Source organism: Prionailurus bengalensis, chromosome B1 (assembly GCF_016509475.1).
Source record: "Prionailurus bengalensis isolate Pbe53 chromosome B1, Fcat_Pben_1.1_paternal_pri, whole genome shotgun sequence".
In the NCBI taxonomy this organism is placed as follows: Eukaryota; Metazoa; Chordata; class Mammalia; order Carnivora; family Felidae; genus Prionailurus; species Prionailurus bengalensis.
This window is the reverse complement of record NC_057344.1, coordinates 199,667,763-199,687,568: the sequence shown is the minus strand read 5'-3', so window position 1 is coordinate 199,687,568 and position 19,806 is coordinate 199,667,763. Positions and strand designations below refer to the sequence as shown.

Here is a 19,806-nt window from a genome sequence, read left to right as displayed (position 1 = left end):
AGCCCAGAGGGAGGTTCCTATCGTTTCCTTCCACAGATGAAGGTTAGAAGACCAGGTCAGGCGGCAGAGCTGGGGACGGGAGGGCAGCCGTGGTGCACCCAGCCCCTCCTGCTTAACGGGGGTGCCTTCAGTGTCTCCTTTTACAAGAAGACGGGGGTGTTCATTCTACATTGTCTGTGCCTGGGCAAAATGGTTTTGCCTTTCCGGGGCGCTGTGGGAACGCCTCTGATTCTGAATGCTTTGCATCCGACCCGGCACCTCACCGTTCAGGAGCTTTACGGACTTTAAGGACAGCGAACTAAGACCAGTCCCAAGCCCCATCGTGGATGTCCTGTTTCTCTCCTGTAAAGTGAACACGCTCTGCCTCCCTCGCAAGCTGCTGGCACCCAGCCCCGTGCTGGCGGAACACGGGTGCTCCTTCTGCACTTGCGTATTTCCTTTCCTTGGGAATGTGAGGACAGCAGAACCCGGGAGTGAAGAAGAGAGGAGGGGTGAGGAGAGAGCCAAGAAAGACCTAAACCGCTAAGAAGTCAGGCTGTCTCTGAGGTTGGGACCAATGGGGAGACAGACACCGCCCAGAAGCGAGCAGACCTGGGTCTTATCCTTCTCTGTCTTGGGTTTTCCAGCTTCCCTGTGTGATGTGTGTCCCCGCTGCGGGCTGCCGGGAGGATGAATCAATACAGGGTGTCCAGGGGCACCCAGCACAGTGCCTGCAGAGAGGGATGGCCCCAGGTCCCAGTGCGCCCTGCAGCGCTGACCCCCATGAACAGGCTGGAGCTATGCAGGAAAGGCCACGGGTCCCCTACCTTTCTCGGCTCCGGCCTGGTCGTGCTTCTCAAAGAGCAGGTAGCGGGGGCTCTCGGGGAGAAAAGGCAGGGTCACCAGCTGGACCAAGGCAGGGACAGCGATCACTCCAAACAGGTATGGCCAGGTGCTCTCCTGAAGGGAGAAAGAGGAGGCCGATGAATGGATGTGGCCTTCAGTCATCCGGCTGCGGGTGGGCCCCTGGGCCAAGCGGTGTCAGCTCTGTGCAGAAGACCCTCCAGCACCAGTGGGATCCCCACCAACAAAGGCCGAGACCTGGAACGGACGCTGGTTTAGCACCAGCCCCACGTGTCTGGCATTGTCCACGCACGAGGCCGGTCCATTCTCAGAACCACCTGTGAGGTGGTGACCTGTGGGATTCAGGGGGACCAAGACCACTCAGGGGTATCAGAGCTGACCAATGCCAGGACTCTGGGAGGGCATCACGGTGAGCCTGAACGGGCTCCACTCCTTCCTGGTCGTGTGGCCCTGTAAACCATGCTCGTGGCCCCTCGAAATCTCTGTCTCTTCACCTGTGGGATGGGGACAGCCACAGCCACCTTGCAGCTTGTCCCGAGAGTGCAATCGGATAGCACTTGGGCTGTGGGGCCTGGTGCACAGCAGGTGCACAGAAGAAACTGCTGTCTCCATTGATGCCAGTCCCCAGACGCCTCCCAGGCCGGAGAGACCCCACCCAGGCTGGTCCTGTCCCAGGACACACGGGGAAGGTAGTAGCTGGAGCTTCCCTGATTCCCGCGGGTGAGCGTGGTGGGGCTGGCGGGGATTCTTCTCAGTCTGGGGCCAGGGAAAGCAAGCAGGGCCCTACAGCCTGAGCTACACAAGGGGCATCTGGGCCACTGGGAGCAGCACCAGTCGCCTTAACGCTGCTGCGGCTGTTCCTAGGTGATTAAGGCAGCTTCTTCCTGAGCCGCTTTGTTTTTCAACTCCAGTTTACCAAGGAAGCTCTCCCCATGCCTCTGCTGGAAGAGAATGCCAATGGGAGGCAGTTCTGATGGAGAGAAAGCAAAATGCTCAGTGCCAAATTCTTGACATGCTTTATTTCCTCAGAAAGAGAAAGGAGACCAGCAAGGAGGCACGTTCAGACCTGAAGAGACTTTGCAAGATGGGCCAAGGGAGGCTCAGCCGGCTTCAGGTCAGGTCCTACTGGAAGCATGTCCCTGGGGTCCCGAGCACCCTCGGGGACAGAATCCCCTCTAGGGTTCTCCCAGGGCTGGCTCCCTACAGAGGCCCTTGAGGCCAGAGGCCCCGGTAAGTTCTCAGTCCCCGAATCACAAGAGGGTGTAGCAGGCGGGGACCCCTGGAGCACAGAGCAGGCCAAGTGGCCGGAGAAGGACTATGACCAGGTCCTGATCTTCAAGGGACCTTCGATCCTACTGCCCTCTCTGTGTAAAATAGCAATTTATGTTCACAAAACTCCTCTGATGTCACCACCGCCCTGAGGGAACCTCCAGGCCAATGTCAGCTCTGGGTTTGGTGAGAACTCGGGGTGAGAGACAAGACCGGGTTGGGGGTAGGGCAAAAGGGAGACTAGTGGTTATGGGGGGGAGGGGGGGGAGGACTGCCAGAGGGAGCTGGGATGGTCAGGGACTGCCCACAGGTATGGGCTTCCAATATTTTGGATTAGAAAAGAGCCATGGCCTTGCAACTTTGTGAACACACTAAAAACCACTTGAAAAGGATGGATTTTACAGTAGGTGAGTTATATCTCAGGTTTTTTGAAAGACCAAGGAACAAAGAAAAATGATGTACACATAAGTAGAATTTTGGCTATGCCTTTTTTGGTGTGAGTATGTTGTTGTTGATTCTGTTTTTTCTTCGAGTTTACCTGCTGTCTCAGTAACAGCAAACACAGAAAGCTTGTGGGGGGAGGGCAGGTGCGGTGGGAAGACAGGGGAATTAACCCAATTAAGCTCCTGTTAATGTGCCAGGCGTGGCGTGGGCTTGTCACACAATTGTCTCATTTCGCCTCCCAGCAGCCAGAGAGGCCAGAGCTGTTGCTGCACGTTTGAGATGTGAAGACAGAAAAGCCCACACGGAGGCCTGCCAGCCAGGAGGTGCAGAGAAGGAAGTAGCCAAGCCCTTCCCCTAGCATCTAAAGAGAGGCGACCTTCCAGGATAAGATCCTTGGAGCTGCGGAAGGGTGGAAGAAGAGGAGCTGGAAGGGCAGATCTGGAGTAGGAATAGCACATACGACTGTGCAGAGGCCTGATCTACCCAGATTCACTGGGAAACAAGAACCGCAGTGGGAATGTAGGGCCAGGGGATGCTAGAGACACGGGAGTACAGACACTGGAGGCTGGTCATGGGTGGTCTGCAGCCATTCCATGGCACTTGGACGTGGCTCTGAGGACATCCAGGAGCTGTGCAAGGGTCTGCACACCCAAATGGGATGCACACCCTCCACTTCCTTGCGTCTACAGTCCGGCATTTCTGCCATGCTGTCAGTGAGTGCACAGAGTGGATTTCTAGTATTACTGACAAGCCAAGCTCTGGTATAGCCTGTGATCTGTGATGTCGTAAATGGAAGGACGTGTAGAATCTTTCCTAAGGACATCACTCTGGTGGCTGTGCTCTGGTGTCTACCTCCAGAGAAAAGCAGGTATTACTGACCTCAGGGCGGGTGACCCCTAGCTTGGGATGCTAACAGTGTTTGGAGCGGGGAAGGAGAATGGCAGGAATATTCAGAGTAGAGCTCGGGCGACATTTTACTCAAGGAGGGCCGAGCTTAGCCAACAGTGGAGTTCATGAACTCAGTGCCTACAAAATCCAAAATCCCATAGCCGTCTGACCTTGAATTCTGCCTCGATCCCCAGTTCTCTGTGGCCCTTGGCAACCTGACTGCTTATGCTTCAGTCTTCCTGTCTGTACAATGGGGGTAACACTAATGCCTCTTCACAGGTTGTCAGGAGGGTTACGTGAGCTAATAGATTTATCAAGTGCTCAGCACAGGACCCTGTGCACTGCAAGCATTCAACACACAAGAGTGGTCTTTATCATGAACGGTGGTGAGAAGCACATTACATAGATTATCTCCCTGAATTTCCACAATAGTCCTCTGAGGTACAGACCAGGATCACGCTCATGTTACAGAAATATTCACTGTAGCACAGAGAGGTTAAGTGGTTCATCGGAGCCACAATTCCATCACAGAGCCATGACTAAACAATAGGTCTTGGGCCCAAGAATCTAAGTTCTAATCCATGAAGCCTGACCACAGGTGCCTCAGTCACCGGTGGGGGGGCAGGGGGAGTGGCGGGGGCACGAGGCTTCCCGACCCAGGGGATCTGATCTTCTTCCATTGCTTCAGGCCAAAGAATCCTCAGTGGCCCTCCACGGTGCTCTTGGGCATTTGGTCCCTGCACAGAGCCAAGGACTCAGCATTTCACACCACACTTAGAGGGCAGAGACTGTGCCCAGTACAGAGTATCTACAGGAGAAACATGTGAGTATGGGAAGTGGCTTTTGTACGCACTGGTCACCTTCACACAGACCCCCTTGGCAAGAGCAGAGGACAGCCTCTAACTTTCTTTGTTAGAAGCTGTGCAAAACAGAAGGCATGTTTTAAATTTTTTTAATGTTCATTTATTTATTTGGAGAGAGAGAAAGAGAGATCAAGCAGGGGAGGGGCAGAGAGAGAGGGAAAGAGAGAGAATCCCAAGCAGGCTCCACGCTGCCAGTGCAGAGCCCGATGCGGGGCTTGAACTCACAGACCGTGAGATCATGACTTGAGCCCAAATCACGAGTGGGCCACTTAACCGACTGAGCCATCCAGGCACCCCGAGAAGGCGTGTTGTAAAGAATATGTAACACTCGCCTAGCACAGGACCACGAGGGGCTACGGAAAGTCAATCTCAGATGAGTCTTTGTAATGCCGGTTAGGGCCTCCTGCGTTCCATAGAGCACGAGGTCAGAGTTCTTACACCTGCTTATTTCACTCGGGAGGAGAGAAAAATGCATCATCTTGTTGGCCAGGGTGACTTTCAACTCCCTCTCAGGTAAAATGAGTGGGTCACACAATAACCTGACAGCCGTGTCCTTGAATCTGCAAGGTTTCCTTTGTAAAACAGGCTTCCTGGTCACATTGCCCGTGAGCTCGATGACTTCAGGCCTTTCCATAAACAATATCCTCCCAGGCTCTGATACGACTGCACAAAATGTTGAGTAGAGTTGGAACCACTGACCTTACCCCAAGTCAAGTTCTTCTGAAGGACATCACCGTGTGCCCTCCATGTGCAGACGAGCAGGACAGGGACAGTGACACTGGCAGGCACACGTGCCACCAATGAGACAGGCTCCGGGGCCACAAGTCAGTGCTTCTGGCAGCAAGAAGGGGAAGAAGGAAGCCTGTCTCACAAAGCCAGCCAGGGATGAAATGAAGTATTTTTCTATTTCATCATATTTAGGATCTGATGATGGTAACGGCTAAATGTTTATGGAGCGTTCCATGTGCCAAGCTCCACACTCGGTGCTCCACAAATACAACACGTGTTAAAGACACACAATTCATGATGCCGTCAAAGTACAACCTGGTTTTTATCTCCTATGTTCCTTTAAAGTTTAATTGGGGGGGGGGGGGGCGCCTGGGTGGCTCGTATGGCTCAGTTGGCTAAGCGTCTGACTTCAGCTCAGGTCATGATCTCACGGTTTGTGAGTTTGAGCCCCACATCAGGCTCTGTGCTGACAGCTCAGAGCCTGGAGCCTGCTTGGGATTCTGTGTCTCCCTCTCTCTCTTCCCCTTCCCCCACTCATGCTCTCTCTCTTAAAAATAAATAAACATTAAACATTTAAAAAAATAATGAAGTTTAATTGGCGAGGGGTGCTCTTCTCTGCCCCACCCCGGGGCCTCAACCTTAGGAGACAGATAGTCTCGGGGTGACAGTTTCAAAATAACAATCAAAATCAACCTGAGTGAATGGCAAGTTTTCTGTCTCCTAGTCCAAGCCTGCTCTGGACTTGGAGCCATGGTGGAAAGAGTTGGAGGAAAGGGGGTTGGGAGGGGGGGGGCGGGGAGGGGGCTGCTTCTCATTTCCCTCCCTCTCCTTTCTTCCTTCTGCCACTTCCAGCCAGTGTGCTCTCCCTCCGGTCCATCCCTGGGACCACCCCTCCCTGTGGAGTTCCTCTGACCCGGGAGTTTGCATCTCCTCTGCAGCCAGGAGGAATCCACGGTCAAGGCTACCGTGCACTGTCGTGAAAGCTGCACCGGTACTGGTACTGAAATCCAGCCCGCGCTGGTCTCCAAGCTAAGGGCCCACGGAGCAGGCTTACTAATTACGCCTCTCATTTTCTGTATTACTGATGCTTTCGCATCTTGGGTCCTTACTGATCCTGTAGGCTTCCCCTTCCCGTCATAGTAAACAACTTGCCTGAGAGCATGTCTTTCCCTTGCAAACCAACCAGAGCCCACGCCCCCAGTGACTTCCTTTATCCAACTGTCACACATAAGCCCATATTCTTCCCACCCTAAGTTACCGGAAGGTCAGATAACAGACACCCAGACAGCCCCTGCGGCCCAGAGCTGGCCTGAGATCATTCAAACCATGCAGTCCTAAACTTGTTCCAGCTGCCTACCCTGCCCTGCCCATTCCTTGATGCAGAATCCACAACAAAGCTCAGGCCTTGTTCTCCCCTCCCTCCTGCTTCCTGATGGACCCCGGTGCCCGCCCTGTGTGGCCCTGCATGGGGTGGCACCAGAATGGTGAATAACAAACTCTTCTTCCAAAAGCAGCGGCCACATGTCTGTCACCTCAGCATAGCCGATAAAAGCCAATCCCAGGTACGTTTTGGGGGCAGCGGGGCCACCCCTCCCCCAGACACACGCAGGTTCTTGCTGCAGGCGACCACTCACTTCCCTCTGAGCCCCCGGCCCTTCCAGGCCACCTCTCCTGGTTCTCCTCCAGCTTCCTTGAGCACCTGGAAACGTGAGCCCAGCCTTCTTTCTATCTCCAGGACTTCCCCCAGGACGATGGGTCTTAAACTTAGCTGTGCACTGGAATCCCCTGGAGAGATTTAAAAACTGCTCATGCCCATTGTCTCCCACACTTGGAGATTTGAGGCTGGCTGGTCTGGGAGTGTGGCCTGGGTGCCAGGCTGGGTGCCAGGCCATCTCCAGATGGCCCCAGGGGCAGTGAGAGCCACCGGCCTTGGGCCTCCCCTCCATCCACTGGCAGTGAATGGCGGTGCAGGACCCAGAACTGAGGGGCTCATTCTCCAACGGCCAGGAGTGTGGTTGGCTGTTGACCTTGGAGGATGCTTTTTCCACCGAGGCTGCCCACCCCTCCCCAGGAGCAACCTGCATGCAGGGGCTGGCTGATGTGGGGACACATAGGCCTGCCTGTCCTCCTCTGTCTGGAAATGGAACAATCGAGGGGCCCTCCAGGTCCAGAGCCAGGCCTGGATCCCTGTATGACTGAGGGCAGCTCACCTTCCCCGTCTGCTGAGTTTGACTCCCTCACTCTCTGGCAGGGGTTGAGCTGAACACACTTCCCCATCAGCTTCCTGCCCACCAACGTCCATCTCAGGGTCTCTTTGCCAGGACACCCAACCTAATCCCACCTGTGGACCCAATGCCTCCAAAGGTCCACATCCAGCCCTCGTCTCTGCCTGGGGCTCCTCTCATGGCCAGTCGCCTGGGGGCAGCGCCACTGATAACTCTTGGTTCCACATCTAAGCACAGGCCCACCTCCCGGCCCACCCAGGCCTACCCCTGGATCCCCACCTGTCCAGGAACCCAATTCAGGAACCTAGTCTCTCCACGCCTGCCGTTGACCCTCAGCTGCCATCTGACTGGCTGCCTGCCCTATGTCCCCGTTGGCTGTTTCTCAACCTTTCTCACATGCATTCCGCCCCTTCCTCCTTGCTAGGACTGGCCTTGGGGCACGTTCTTCCCCCGGTTCACCTGGATTCCTGCAGCAGAATCTCAACTGTGCCCAAACCCTCTACATTCCATTCCATCCCTCACAGCCTCAGTGATCCTTCCGGAAAGTGGATGTGGTGTTCTAAGTTACTTCTCTAAGACCATCCAGTGGCTTCCCTCTGCCCTGAGGGTCAAGCCCAAATCTCTTAGCTGGGAATCCCAACCCCTGTCTAATAAGAACCCTGCTATGACGCCAGCCTTGCCTTGGGCTGGACAGAGGTCCATGCGCCTCGGCTCTGCTCCTGCAGATCGGTGAGCCTCCCAGATTCTAAGAGCTGATGCCACGCCCTTGAATGTGCTGTTCCCTTTCCTGGGAATGCCTCCGCCTTACCCATACAGCAATTGTCTACCCTTCCAAGTTTAGGATTCCCACCCATAGATAACATCTCTACCAGGTACAGAATCCCATCAGAGCATTTGTTAACTCATGTAGCAACGGATTTCTTTCCGGGTGTTTCTCTCTGACTAGACCAGCTCCTCGGGCCCTTCCCCTGCTGTGTTCTTTCACGTTTCGGCCCAGTGCCTGGGCATGGCAGGTGTCCAGTTAAAGCTTGCTGACTGAGCGCTGGGTAAGGTGAATGGAGCAGGTCAGTGATGGTGCTGCGAGAGACGGAGACGGTGAAATAACACACATCTCTGCTTTTAAAGTACTTTATTTAGCTATCATTATTACTTTAAATTTATTTATTTATTTTGAGAGAGAGAGAGAGATTGACTGAGAGATTGAGAACATGTGGGAGCAGGGAGGCGCAGACAGAGAGAGGGAGACAGAGAATCTTAAGCGGGCTCTGTGCTCTCAGTGCAGAGCCCAATGCGGGGCTCAAACGCATGAACTGTGAGACCATGACCTGAGCTAAAATCAAGAGTTGGACACTTCACCGACTGAGCCACTGAGGTGCCCCGTTTATATTTTTTAATGCTCCAACTTCTCAAATGGCATCCTATTAAAGGGCTGAAATACCATAAGTAATATTCCCCTTTGAGGTACTATTATAATTTCCAGACTATAAAGGGGAAAACTGAGGCCCAGAAAGGTCAGGCAATTCATGCACAGTCCACGTGAGAAATTGAGGGGTGCAGGCGAATGAGAGCCTGGCTCTTCTGATTCCTGCATGGGGCTCCTTATGTGACATTATTCCCAGCAGGACACAGTTCTCAGAGCAAAGCGATACCACATTACCTTCCCTCATGGAGGCTTCTAGGTGAATAGAGAATTTATATGCAGATCATATTAGCTACGACCAGTCCTGCTTCCCCCCGGAGAGTTCTACACGGAAGTCATCAGAGATCACTCAAGCTGAACTCCAATGGCTCCTACTATTACCAAAACATCACGAGGACCCTGTCAAGGCAAGACGCCAGAGCAAGCATCAGCCATTCCATAAGGAGAAACAGTGCGGAAACTGGTGCTCACCTTCAGAAGGGATGCTGACTGAGACCTGCGAATGCCCCTTGCTTGTCGAGCTGGGTCTCACAAGGGAATCAGCATCAGTCAACCAACGTGCATGGAATCCTTTGACCACGCCATCCCCATAGCCACCTTTCAGAGAGGGAGGGACCCTGCCGGCTGCAGCTTTGCAGAGCCCTGGGGTGGGGAGCCTGTGCCCAGCTGTGTCTACACCGCCTTGCGACGGGTTTGTCTATTACCATCTCCACTCTAGTCCGTGCGGAAATCAATACCACCTGGCCCTGCAGAGCACAATCCAGCCATTAAAACGGTTCAATTCATTGTGGCAAACGTATGTTCTAGAAATCACTATTTTTTGTATGTATTCAGGTTCTGATTCTATGTCAACAGAACAATAATGGGGATCTTAAGAACATGGGCTTCGCGAGTCCCCTTGCATTTTCCTGTGTGAGAAATAATGCTGAAATTATCTTCCAAGGACACACTTACCCTTACTCTCAGCAAGCTGCTGTGAGTTCCAGGTGTGAGGGAAGGACTTGAGCAGTGACCCACAGCGGCTTTTCAAGCCACGCTAGATCCCCACCCCTTTTCCTGCAACATTTTTCTGCTTTTCAAAGGGTTCAGTTGTCCTCTGCCTTGTGTAGTTCTCAAGCAATCTAATTGGAAAGTAAGGTCAGAAGCTATGATTCTGACCAAGCATTTTACTGATAAGGATACTGAGGTGATCCTGTAGCAAAATCTTCCATAAAATCAAGATGGTCCCTTCTCCATTTTAGACAGAGAAATCCTTGCAATTTTTAAAGGTTGTTGACCCGCAGAGGACCTTCCCGGGCCAACCCACAGTAAGAGACAGGCACCAAGCACATTGGAATCTGCTGGGTGCTTCATACACAGTAACTTCATCCTCCCAATACCCCTGCCTTCATCCGCATTTTACCGTTGAGGACACTGAGGCATGGAGAAGTTAGGTGATGCAACCACAGTCACACATCTTATAAATGGCTGAGCTGGGACTGACCCCAGGCAGCGTGGTACCCAGCATGGTTCTCTTAACCCCTACACTTTTCTCATGGACAGACAAGGCACTCCTTTGCTGAGGCAGACCACATCCCTGACTTTACACTTATAGAGACTGTCCTTCTCTTTCCCCGGGGAATTAGGTCACCGCCATTCTTTTCTAAATAAAACTCCCCGGACTTGAAGCCCATTATTAATTCCCTTCGTCAGGCTTCCGTGGTTCCAGCTGAGTCGTTCTGGTTTCTGAGTTTCATTGTTCAGATCCATTCACGGCTTTGTCTATTACCACCTCCACACCCCTCACTGTGGGTCATCTGCCATCATATAGTATCCTCCAAATACAGCTCAAGAAAGGAAGATGAATGGGGTTTGTTCTAAGGCTTTAAACTAAAAGGCAGCTGATAGAATGGGAGAAGATATTTGCAAATGACACACGGGATAAAGGGTTAGTATCCAAAATCTCTAAAGAGCTTATCAAACTCAATACCCAAAAAGCAAATAATTCAGTGAAGAAATGGGCAGAAGACATGAATAGATACTCTTCCAAAGAAGACATCCAGAGGGCCAACAGACATGTGAAAAGATGCTCAACATCACTCATCATCAGGGAAATACAAATCACAACCACAATGAGATACCACCTCACAGCTGTCAGAATGGCTAAAATTAACTATTCAGGAAACAACCGATGTTGGCAAGAATGTGGAGAAAGGGGAGCCCTCTTGCGCTGCTGGTGGGAATGCAAACTGGTGCAGCCGCTCTGGAAAACAGTGTGGAGGTCCCTCAAAAAGTTAAAAATGGAGCTACCCCATGACCCAGCAATTGCACTACTTGGCATTTATCCAAAGGATAAAACTGCTGATTCGAAGGGGCACATGTACACCAATGTTTATAGCAGCACTATCAACAATAGCCAAAGTATGGAAAGAGTCCAAATGTCCATCAACTGATGAATGGATAAAGAAGATGTGGTTTATATATACAACGGAATACTACTCAGAGATCAAAAAGAACAAAACCTTGCCATTTGCAATGATGTGGATGGAGCTAGAGTGTATTATGTTAAGCGAAATAAGTCAAAGACAAATACCGTATGATTCCACTCATATGTGGAATTTAAGAAACAAAACAGGTGAACGTAGGGGAAAGAAAAAAAAGAAACCATGAGAGACTCTTAACTATAGAGAACTAACTGAGGAATGATGGAGGGCGGAGGGTAGGGAATAGGCTAAATGGGTGATGGGCATTAAGGGGGGCACCTGCTGGGATGAGCACTGGGTGTTACATGTAAGTGATGAGTCACTAAATTCTACTCCTGAAATCAGTATTACACTATATGTTAACTAATTAGAATTTAAATAAAAATTTGAAACAACAAATAATAAAAGCATAAGGACATCGATGTGAATTGCACTTTCCTATTGATGACCTCCATTTGGGGCATATGTACAGTTGAGGCATGATTTTTAGCAGTCAGAGACCAGCCCCAGTTATCAAGAGCTCTGTGACCTTGGATGTCAGTCTCTGCCTTTCACAGCTCCATTCGGCTTTGGGGTTAGACCCAAATTCAAATTCAGGTTCTTTTACTTGCAAGCTATGGGGCTTTGAGCAAATGACTTATTCTCTCTGGAATCACAGTTGTCTCAGCCAGAAAATGAGAGTGGTAATGAAAACTTACTTTTCAGGGTTGCTATAAGGGTGATAGAGGTGATATCCTGAGCGTGGGCCTGGTACATATTTGGGAGCTAACAGATGTTGGTTATCTTTTCCCTTGGCTGTGGGAATGGATCCCCTGAGCCAGTCAGTATAGGTTACCCATCCTAATCAAACAACAGGCTGAGGTTAGATCTGCTGCCCCAAGACTATGATTTGGTGTCTGGGATGAGTGTATGGAACTCATGTCTCAGACCCAAGCAGGAAGTCTAGGAGTTGAGGCCCAGCAAAGCTGCTCTCAGAGGCCCCCATCTAATCTATTGGTCACTGCTCCTCCTTCTTTCCCCCCTTGGGGCCTCTGTCCAGCCATCTGGCACCTCTGCCCTGGACACAGACAGCCTGGTGGCCCTTTGTTGAGCCCACTGAGAAGGAGAATGGCACCCCTCCACCTAAAGGGTGCCGTCTCCTTATCTGTGAGACACTAGGCTGCACTGCACCAGGCTACACACTCCCATCCCCTGTGCCCCTGAGTGCCCTTGACTCTACAAACACAGGGGGTGTGAGGCTGGACTTCCAGAGCGATGCTAGGATTTCCTTCCCTTAACTTATTCACACTGTCATCCATTCTGTCCACGCACATGTCCTGAAGGACAGGGCAGGTCTGAGGACAGTAACAGCGGGAACAGAGTAGCAGATGGCAGGCCTGCACTCAGCTCCTCCCAAGGAATCTCTGCCATAGCTTGCTTGTCTCTGACATGCCCTCTGTTCATAAAGCTGTGGCCAGTGCATCCCAGCCCATCTGGCACCTGTCATACTCTGATAAGCAGAGGCTGTGCTCAGAATTCTTGTTTTTCATGAAGACAGGTCTTTTTCAGAACCTCACCTTTTCTTCTGATCTTTCAAATACCTTAAGTGCTAGAAGACCAAAGCCAAAGAAAATGCAGAGACTTCAAACCAAAGGCCATTTGCTGGCACTGCTTCTTGTCACCAGCCACTCAGCACTGGGGTGTCCCTACTTCTAGGATGTATGTGATTCAAGTGAGCTGGTGGGTGGCTGTGCCTGAGAGAAAAGGCTGGTTGGGCCCGTGAAGACCTAGCCAGTGCCAGCATAGCCCGTGTCCAGGAGTCTAAGGAGAGGCCACACCCTGTCATGGAAAGAAACTACCAGAATAAAGCTCATACTGTCTAGCTTGGCAATTCAAGGTGCTCCATGTGGCCACCACTGTCGCCTCAGCTCCTTTCTGGGTCCCTTCCCGTCCCCAGCGATTTCAAGCTCTCTCAAAGAACTCCTGTTCTCTGACACCTCCAAGCCTTTGCACGTGCTGTTTCCATCCCCTGGAAACCGTTCGACTTCCCGTGGCCTGCCGGGTAAATTGTTGCTTCTTCCTTTCAAGCCTCCCTGTGGGGCCTGCCCCGACACCTGCAGGCCGAGTTATCAGCACTGAAAACACACTGACTGCACGCAAAAGCATCTGCAGGCCTGGGGTCTAGGATGTGGGAGCTGGGAGTCTCAGGCTGAGGGGTCTGGCTGCCCTGAGCCAGAGACCCTGAATCTCCTGGGAAGGTGGTGGGTTAATGACAGAGGCCACAAACTCTGAAGCCATGATGCCTGCATTCCCGTCCCAGCTCTGCTGCTCTTTGGCAGAGAAACCTTGGGTAAGTTACTTCAATTCTCTGTGCATCAGTTTCCTCATCTGCAAAATGGGATCAATGCCAATCAATTGTACCTACTCAGCAGGGTGCTTATGATTAAATACGTCAGTATGTGTAAAGCGCCTGGAATGTATCTGGCATGGAGTTGGTGTCATGCACACGTTTGATATTATCACGATCATTACTGTTACTCGTGACTGGTGCATCTCTGAGCGAGTCATTGCCTCTGGCCACGGTTTCCTCATCAGTCCACTGAGAACACTGGCTATGCCAGCTCTGTTGTTCCTTCTGGATATAGCAGCTTCTAAATAAATATTTTGAGTGATGCCGTGGTATGCTTTTTGAAGCAACAGATTTCCTGCTGTTTTTGTATTTGTTTGTTTGTTTTTCTTTAATGAGTGAGGATAGGATCTAGAGTCTGGGTAATGGGCCATTCACTAGGTGGCATTTTCCAAAGCTGAGCTCTTTAAGTGGAAACCATCATGTTTACTTGAAGCAAAGTGTGGCTTAAAAAGTATGCATTTCATAGAACAAGTTTTAAGGCTATGCACATCCCCAGGGACACATGGCCATGTTGCCCCATGGGTTCTCATCTAGGGGAATCACTCTGAGGGAGAGGAGGGGAAAGCCAGGGAGCCCAGACCAGCTTCCAACCTCTGGCATTGCTAAACAAGCTCAAGTCCATCTCCTACTTCCACTTTTTCCTATTTCAATATCCAATTGTTCCGGCACCACTTACTGAAAAGATCATTCTGTCTACTTTGGATTACCTCGGCACCTTGGTTGGATATCCGTTGGTCATCTGTGTTTAGATTGAGTTCTGACTTCCCTGTTCTGTTCCATTGATCTATTTTCTATGGTTTTGCGATACAACATTGTGGTTTTGTTTTTGTTTATTTTGAGAGAGAGAGAGAGAGAGAGAGAGAGAGAGAGAGAGAGAGAGAGAAAGCATGAGCAGGGGAGAGGGGCAGAGGGAGAGAGAGAGAATCTTAAGCCGGCTCCACATTCAGTATGGAGCCCAACTTGGGGATCGATCTCATGACCATGAGATCATGACCTGAGCTGAAATCAAGAGTCAGATGCTTAGCCAACTGAGCCACCCCAATGCCCCCACATTGTAATTTTGTAGCAGATCTTAAAATCAGATGGCACAAGACCTCCAATTTTGTTCCTTCTTTTCGAAACTGCTTTGGCTATTCGAGGACCTTTAATATTCATATATATTTTAGAATCAGCTTATCTGTTTTCTACTAAGAAAAAGGGTGAGAAAGGATTTTCATTAGAATTACACTGGAATCACTGACGAGTTTGAGTACTGACATTTTAACCATATTGTTTTCTAGTCCATGAATATGGTATATATGTTTCTTTAGGCCTTTAATTTCTTTCAACTGTTTTACAGTTTTCAGCATACAGTCTTGTACATGTTTTGATAAATTTATCCCTAAATGTTTCATATTTTAACACTACTGCAAATGATATTTTCTTTTTAATTTCCAATTATTTATTGCTACACATAGAAATACAATTGATCTTTTTCTACTGACTTTGTATCTTGTGACCTGGACAGACTTAATTATTAGTTCTATCAACCTTTTCCGTTAAATCTTTGGGATTTCCTACATAAGTAAACATGTCTTCTGTAAATCAAGGCAGTTTTAAATCTTACTTTGTAAACAAGATGCATTTTATTCGTATTTCATTTGCTTTATTGCACTGGATAGAACCTTTAGTTCAATGTTGAAATTACTGATGAGAGATGATATCCTCACTTTTTTCCAGTCCTGGGGAAAGTCATTTAATCTTTCACCATGAAGTGTGGTGTTAGCTGTAGGTGTTCAGGTTTTTTGTAGATGCCCATATCAGATTGAGTCTTCTCAGTCTTTTTTCTTTGTTTCATTCTGTATAGTTTCTTTTGCTCCATCTTGAAGTTGGCTACTGTCTTCCTCCATAATGTTAATCTACTGTTCATCCCATTCTGCGTGCATTTCATGCTCAGTGTTGCATTTTTCAACCCTAGAAGTTTGGCTCAGGTCTTTGTTTGCACCCTTCATTCTTCTCTTCATCTCTGTGCCCTCCCCTTCCTTCTATTGCGCATGGAATGTATGTATACAAGCTGTTTTAGCACCTTAATATGCCAATGTTATCATCTCTGAAATTTCTGCTTCTGCTTATATTAGTTACTTTACCTTCTAACTATGGATTATGGGTTCTTGCTGAGTTGCATGCCCGGTAATTTTTTACTGGATGTCAGTCATTGTGAATTTTATGTAGCTTCTTGTGGGTTTTTGCTGTATCCCTTTAAGTAGTATCCAGCTTTGTTCTTGGATGCAGTCAAGGTCCCTGACATCAGTTTGTTCATTTAGAAGTGTTTCAGCCTTGCTAGAGGGGGTCCTGAACATTCTTTATTCCAGGCTAACACGGCCCCACCACTGAGGCCAAATCCCAATGAGAACTCTACTCAATGTCAATATATTGGGAAGTCTTTCCACTCCGGTGAGTTGGAACACTTCCAGATGTGTGTGAACTCCCGCTGTTATTTGACTTACCTCTTCCTCATCTTCCTCCTTCTGCTTCGGGTTACTTTTTCTGATGCATTTTGTTCAACAAAAGACTTGAGAAGACCTCTTTGCGGATATGCAGAGTTCATTCTGTCTCTCTGTAGCTCCTTCCTCTCCAGCATTTTTCTTGCCAATCATGCCACTAGGGCAGTTGTAGGGCCTACTTTATTTGCTTCCCTTCTCTCGGGATTGCTGTCTTGCACTGAGAGCCATCCATTTTAAGGAACTGTTGTTTCATAGATTTTGTCTGTTTCTTGGTGGCTTGAGGTGGGAGGGTTAATCATGGGTAAAAGCAAAAGTCTGTTTGTTTCTGGAAGAAAAATGTTAGGCCACTTTTCTCTCTGCATCTGGCCCCTGTTTCTTTGATCTCTGTCGCATACCACTCTCCCAGTTTACTCCAGTACCCCAGCCATGTTTTCTCTCCCTCAATCTGCCACACTCATCCCTGCCTTTACTATCCTTTGGCCTTGACCCCTTCCCCGTCTTTGTAAGCTTGCTCCTTCTGACCAGTCACCTACAATGCCACCTCTCAAAGAAGCCTTCTCTGACCACCCAAGCTCGACTATTCCCACAGGTATTCCCTATCTCATCGCCTTCTGAGTAGGATAAGGAGTAGCACCTGAGGACGTCCCAGGACTGCCAGTGAGTGGGTGATGCTGGAGCCCACATCGATGTAACACCTACTTCTTTTTTAATGTTTCCTATTGTGGTATTGTTATGTTTTATTTGGTGGGGCATAGGATGGGGAGGACAGACTTGATGTGACTCTACTTCCAACAACCAGCACCTGTAGCTCTCTATTGGCTACTGAGTAACTCTTAGTCAAAACTTAGTTTCAAGAGTGTGTGCTAAACAGGAGTTAAACAAGAATCATTGAGGGGTTAAACTACCAGGATAAAAAAGCACAGGTAGAAAGTATGTTTTTGCTTTAGAGAAATATGTCATTCATTCCTAATGGAAAGATGATAGCACTTTCCTCACCTCCAAATTTGTTCTTTTGTAATCCAGACCCTAAACCATTCAAGGCTTTCCAAGGACAGAACAGGTAGGAACCAAAACTCTAGGTGTTGTTTGAGAGGAAAGAATAAAAAAAAGCATAGGAGTGACCTGAGTCTTTAGGACTGAGAAGGAAGACAAAAGTGTGGACTTTCTGTGATGAGCTTAAAACTGTCCCTGTCTTGTTTAAAGCTCTGTGGAAGTGGCAGGACCTCAGGTGGGGGATGGCTACATGGACATCTAAGGAGACTGGACCCCGAGGGTCACAGCTGCAAACAACAGCAAGGGTCCTTCAGCCTGGCTGACCAGAGGGAGGACATCCATCACCAGCAGAGCCACCTGCTACCACAAGGACATGCTGGACTGAGCAGGAGGCTGGCCATGCATAATTTGCTCAGCTGATTCCCTCCCAGGCAGAAGGAGCCACTGAGGAACCACTGGGAGAAACAGCAGAACACGTGTCAGCCTCAGGGCCCTTGTACAACCCTGGGAAGGCAGTGAATGCCCAAGGAAGCCATTCACAGGAGACTCTTTTTGGCCCCAGTGAGGGGGAACTTGGGTTGGACTGAGGGGAACTTGGGAAGATAAAGACACGTGACTTTTCTCGCACCCCATCTCAGGTAGTGGTCTAGGCACTGGGGACAAGTGCTGATCTTGCAACTGGGAGAGGCTAGGAGGTCAAAGAAACAAGCAACTTTGGATGACTGAGCTCCCAGAACTCCTCAGCGTCTCTACCCCAGCCCTGTCGCAGTGTCACACGCACAGAGGCTACTAATTACAACTACTTTCCTACCACAACTTTTACCAGAACAGCTCTGAGTTAGACCTATATGCACTGCTTCTTGCTTCCCTCCTTCCCCACCTTTATATGAAACGCTAGTGGACTGCGGACAATCTCAATTTTCAAAAACCACGGCCACTCTTGTCTCTAGTTACAGTGAATCAGTTTCCGCATCTCTGTTGTCATGTTCTGGAACTTGGGGGAGACATTTATTTTGTTCTTGGAATCATTCTGGAATAGGGAATTCTCTTTTTTGTTTTTAAAATATTCATCATCAGTCTCACAACACACATCTCAGGAAGAGAAAAATATAGTAAAAACTCCACATTGGTCTGATTTGGTTCTGAGGACTTAACATTTGCCAGGCTCCACACAGACCTGTGGGGAAAATGTCAAAGTGTAATTCTGGGCTCAGTAAAATTTGGCTTTAAAAAAATGGTATATAGGTACTTGGGTTTTTTGAGAACTTTCATTTATCTCAAAGACATGCACTTGTTTTTAAGAAAATAAGCTAAAGATGCCAGAAACCAAATGTTGCAAATTCTTTCCATTGTTCCCAGTGAGAAGAGAAGGTATGTAAATGTTTCACTAGGAATCTTAAACACACACACACACACACACACCAAAAATCCTTGCAAAGTATATTTGTCAGAGGGGACAGGAAATTTACAATGGATTTATTTAACATTTGGGTGAATGTCTGCAGAATTGAAGTAGCTAGGAAAATAGCAGGGGTGAGCCCCTGATCAGAAGGCCGACAGGTACAGGGGGCTCTGGTTTCCAAGCTCCAGGGTAGAGCTCATGAAGTTCTCTGTGCTTGAAAAGCTGAGAACTTAATCCAAAACCAGACTGCCTGGGGTGGGTCCTGACACTTCCCAACTGTGTGGCAATAAATTAACTTCAGTTTGCCCATCTGTAAAATTAAGTACACAGCAGAATGCCTTCTGTGGAGGGACTACTTGGTAAGTGTTTGACAAACAGCAACAGTGACAAAGTCAGGGTTGTTTAAGAGATTTCTGCATTCCAGAAGGGGTCAGGTCAGTGTCTGCTATGATCGATTTCTACTCAAGGGCTGTATGATCCAAATGTCCTATAACATTTGTTAATGTCTATTGCAAGATGCTTTGCAAAAGCCCACAATCGTACACATTTATGGTTTTGATGTTCTTTGAGCAAGTCTCTATGATTCATACATTACTTAAATTCTTCAATCCTAAAATTTTAAGTTTTCAGGGTGTTCAGGTTACGTATCAGTTACTCTTGTCCGGGGACTTGGCAAGATGGGGCAGAGCTTCAGCTTTGAATCATTCTGTCTCACAGATGCCCACAAAACTATTTTTGCGCTGGCCATGGGTACAGAGGTAGAGAACAAAAACCCAGAGAGGGAAGGTGCTTTGCCCATAGTGTGACTGCTGGGCAGTGACTAGAGGCCCGACTGCATCACTCTGCCTGTCCCAGAGCCCCACCATATCCTGTCACTTAACAGAGCTGGAGCAGACCGCGAGCCCATGTGAACCCACGTGAGCCCAGGTGTAGGCATTAGGTGCTACGCCCATCTGGCTGTGACTTCTTGCCTCATGGGTACTCCCTTTTGTAATTTTGGACATGCTATTTAACTTCTATGATCCTCACTTTATCAGTAAAATAAGGATAATAAACCCTACATTACAGGCTGTTGTGACAATTAAACAGACTGTTGGGACGCCTGGGTGGCGCAGTCGGTTAAGCGTCCGACTTCAGCCACGATCTCGCGGTCCGTGAGTTCGAGCCCCGCGTCGGGCTCTGGGCTGATGGCTCAGAGCCTGGAGCCTGTTTCCGATTCTGTGTCTCCCTCTCTCTCTGCCCCTCCCCCGTTCATGCTCTGTCTCTCTCTGTCCCCCAAAAAATAAATAAACGTTGAAAAAAAAAATAGACTGTAAAGTGTTCAGCCTGGTGCTCAGTTCTCAGTGACACACACAGGGTTTATTATTGTTACTATTTCACACAACCCAGAGCGCCA

At 49.2% G+C, this 19,806-nt stretch overlaps 1 protein-coding gene and 1 long non-coding RNA gene across 4 annotated transcripts in view; one reads left to right on the top strand and one right to left on the bottom strand.

The window, feature by feature from the left end:
• The window catches only part of SLC2A9 (solute carrier family 2 member 9), a 256,914-nt gene that overhangs the window by 117,909 nt on the left and 119,199 nt on the right, over nt 1-19,806 (bottom strand). For all 3 annotated transcript variants that reach the window (XM_043572969.1, XM_043572968.1, XM_043572967.1), the window contains one exon: nt 807-939. In XM_043572969.1, coding sequence (XP_043428904.1) covers nt 807-939 — 133 coding nt within the window. The remainder of the gene's footprint in view (nt 1-806; nt 940-19,806) is intronic.
• Nucleotides 4,073-6,194, top strand: LOC122479041. Its single transcript, XR_006296217.1, has 2 exons — nt 4,073-4,267; nt 5,889-6,194. It is a non-coding gene; the product is annotated as an uncharacterized LOC122479041 (long non-coding RNA).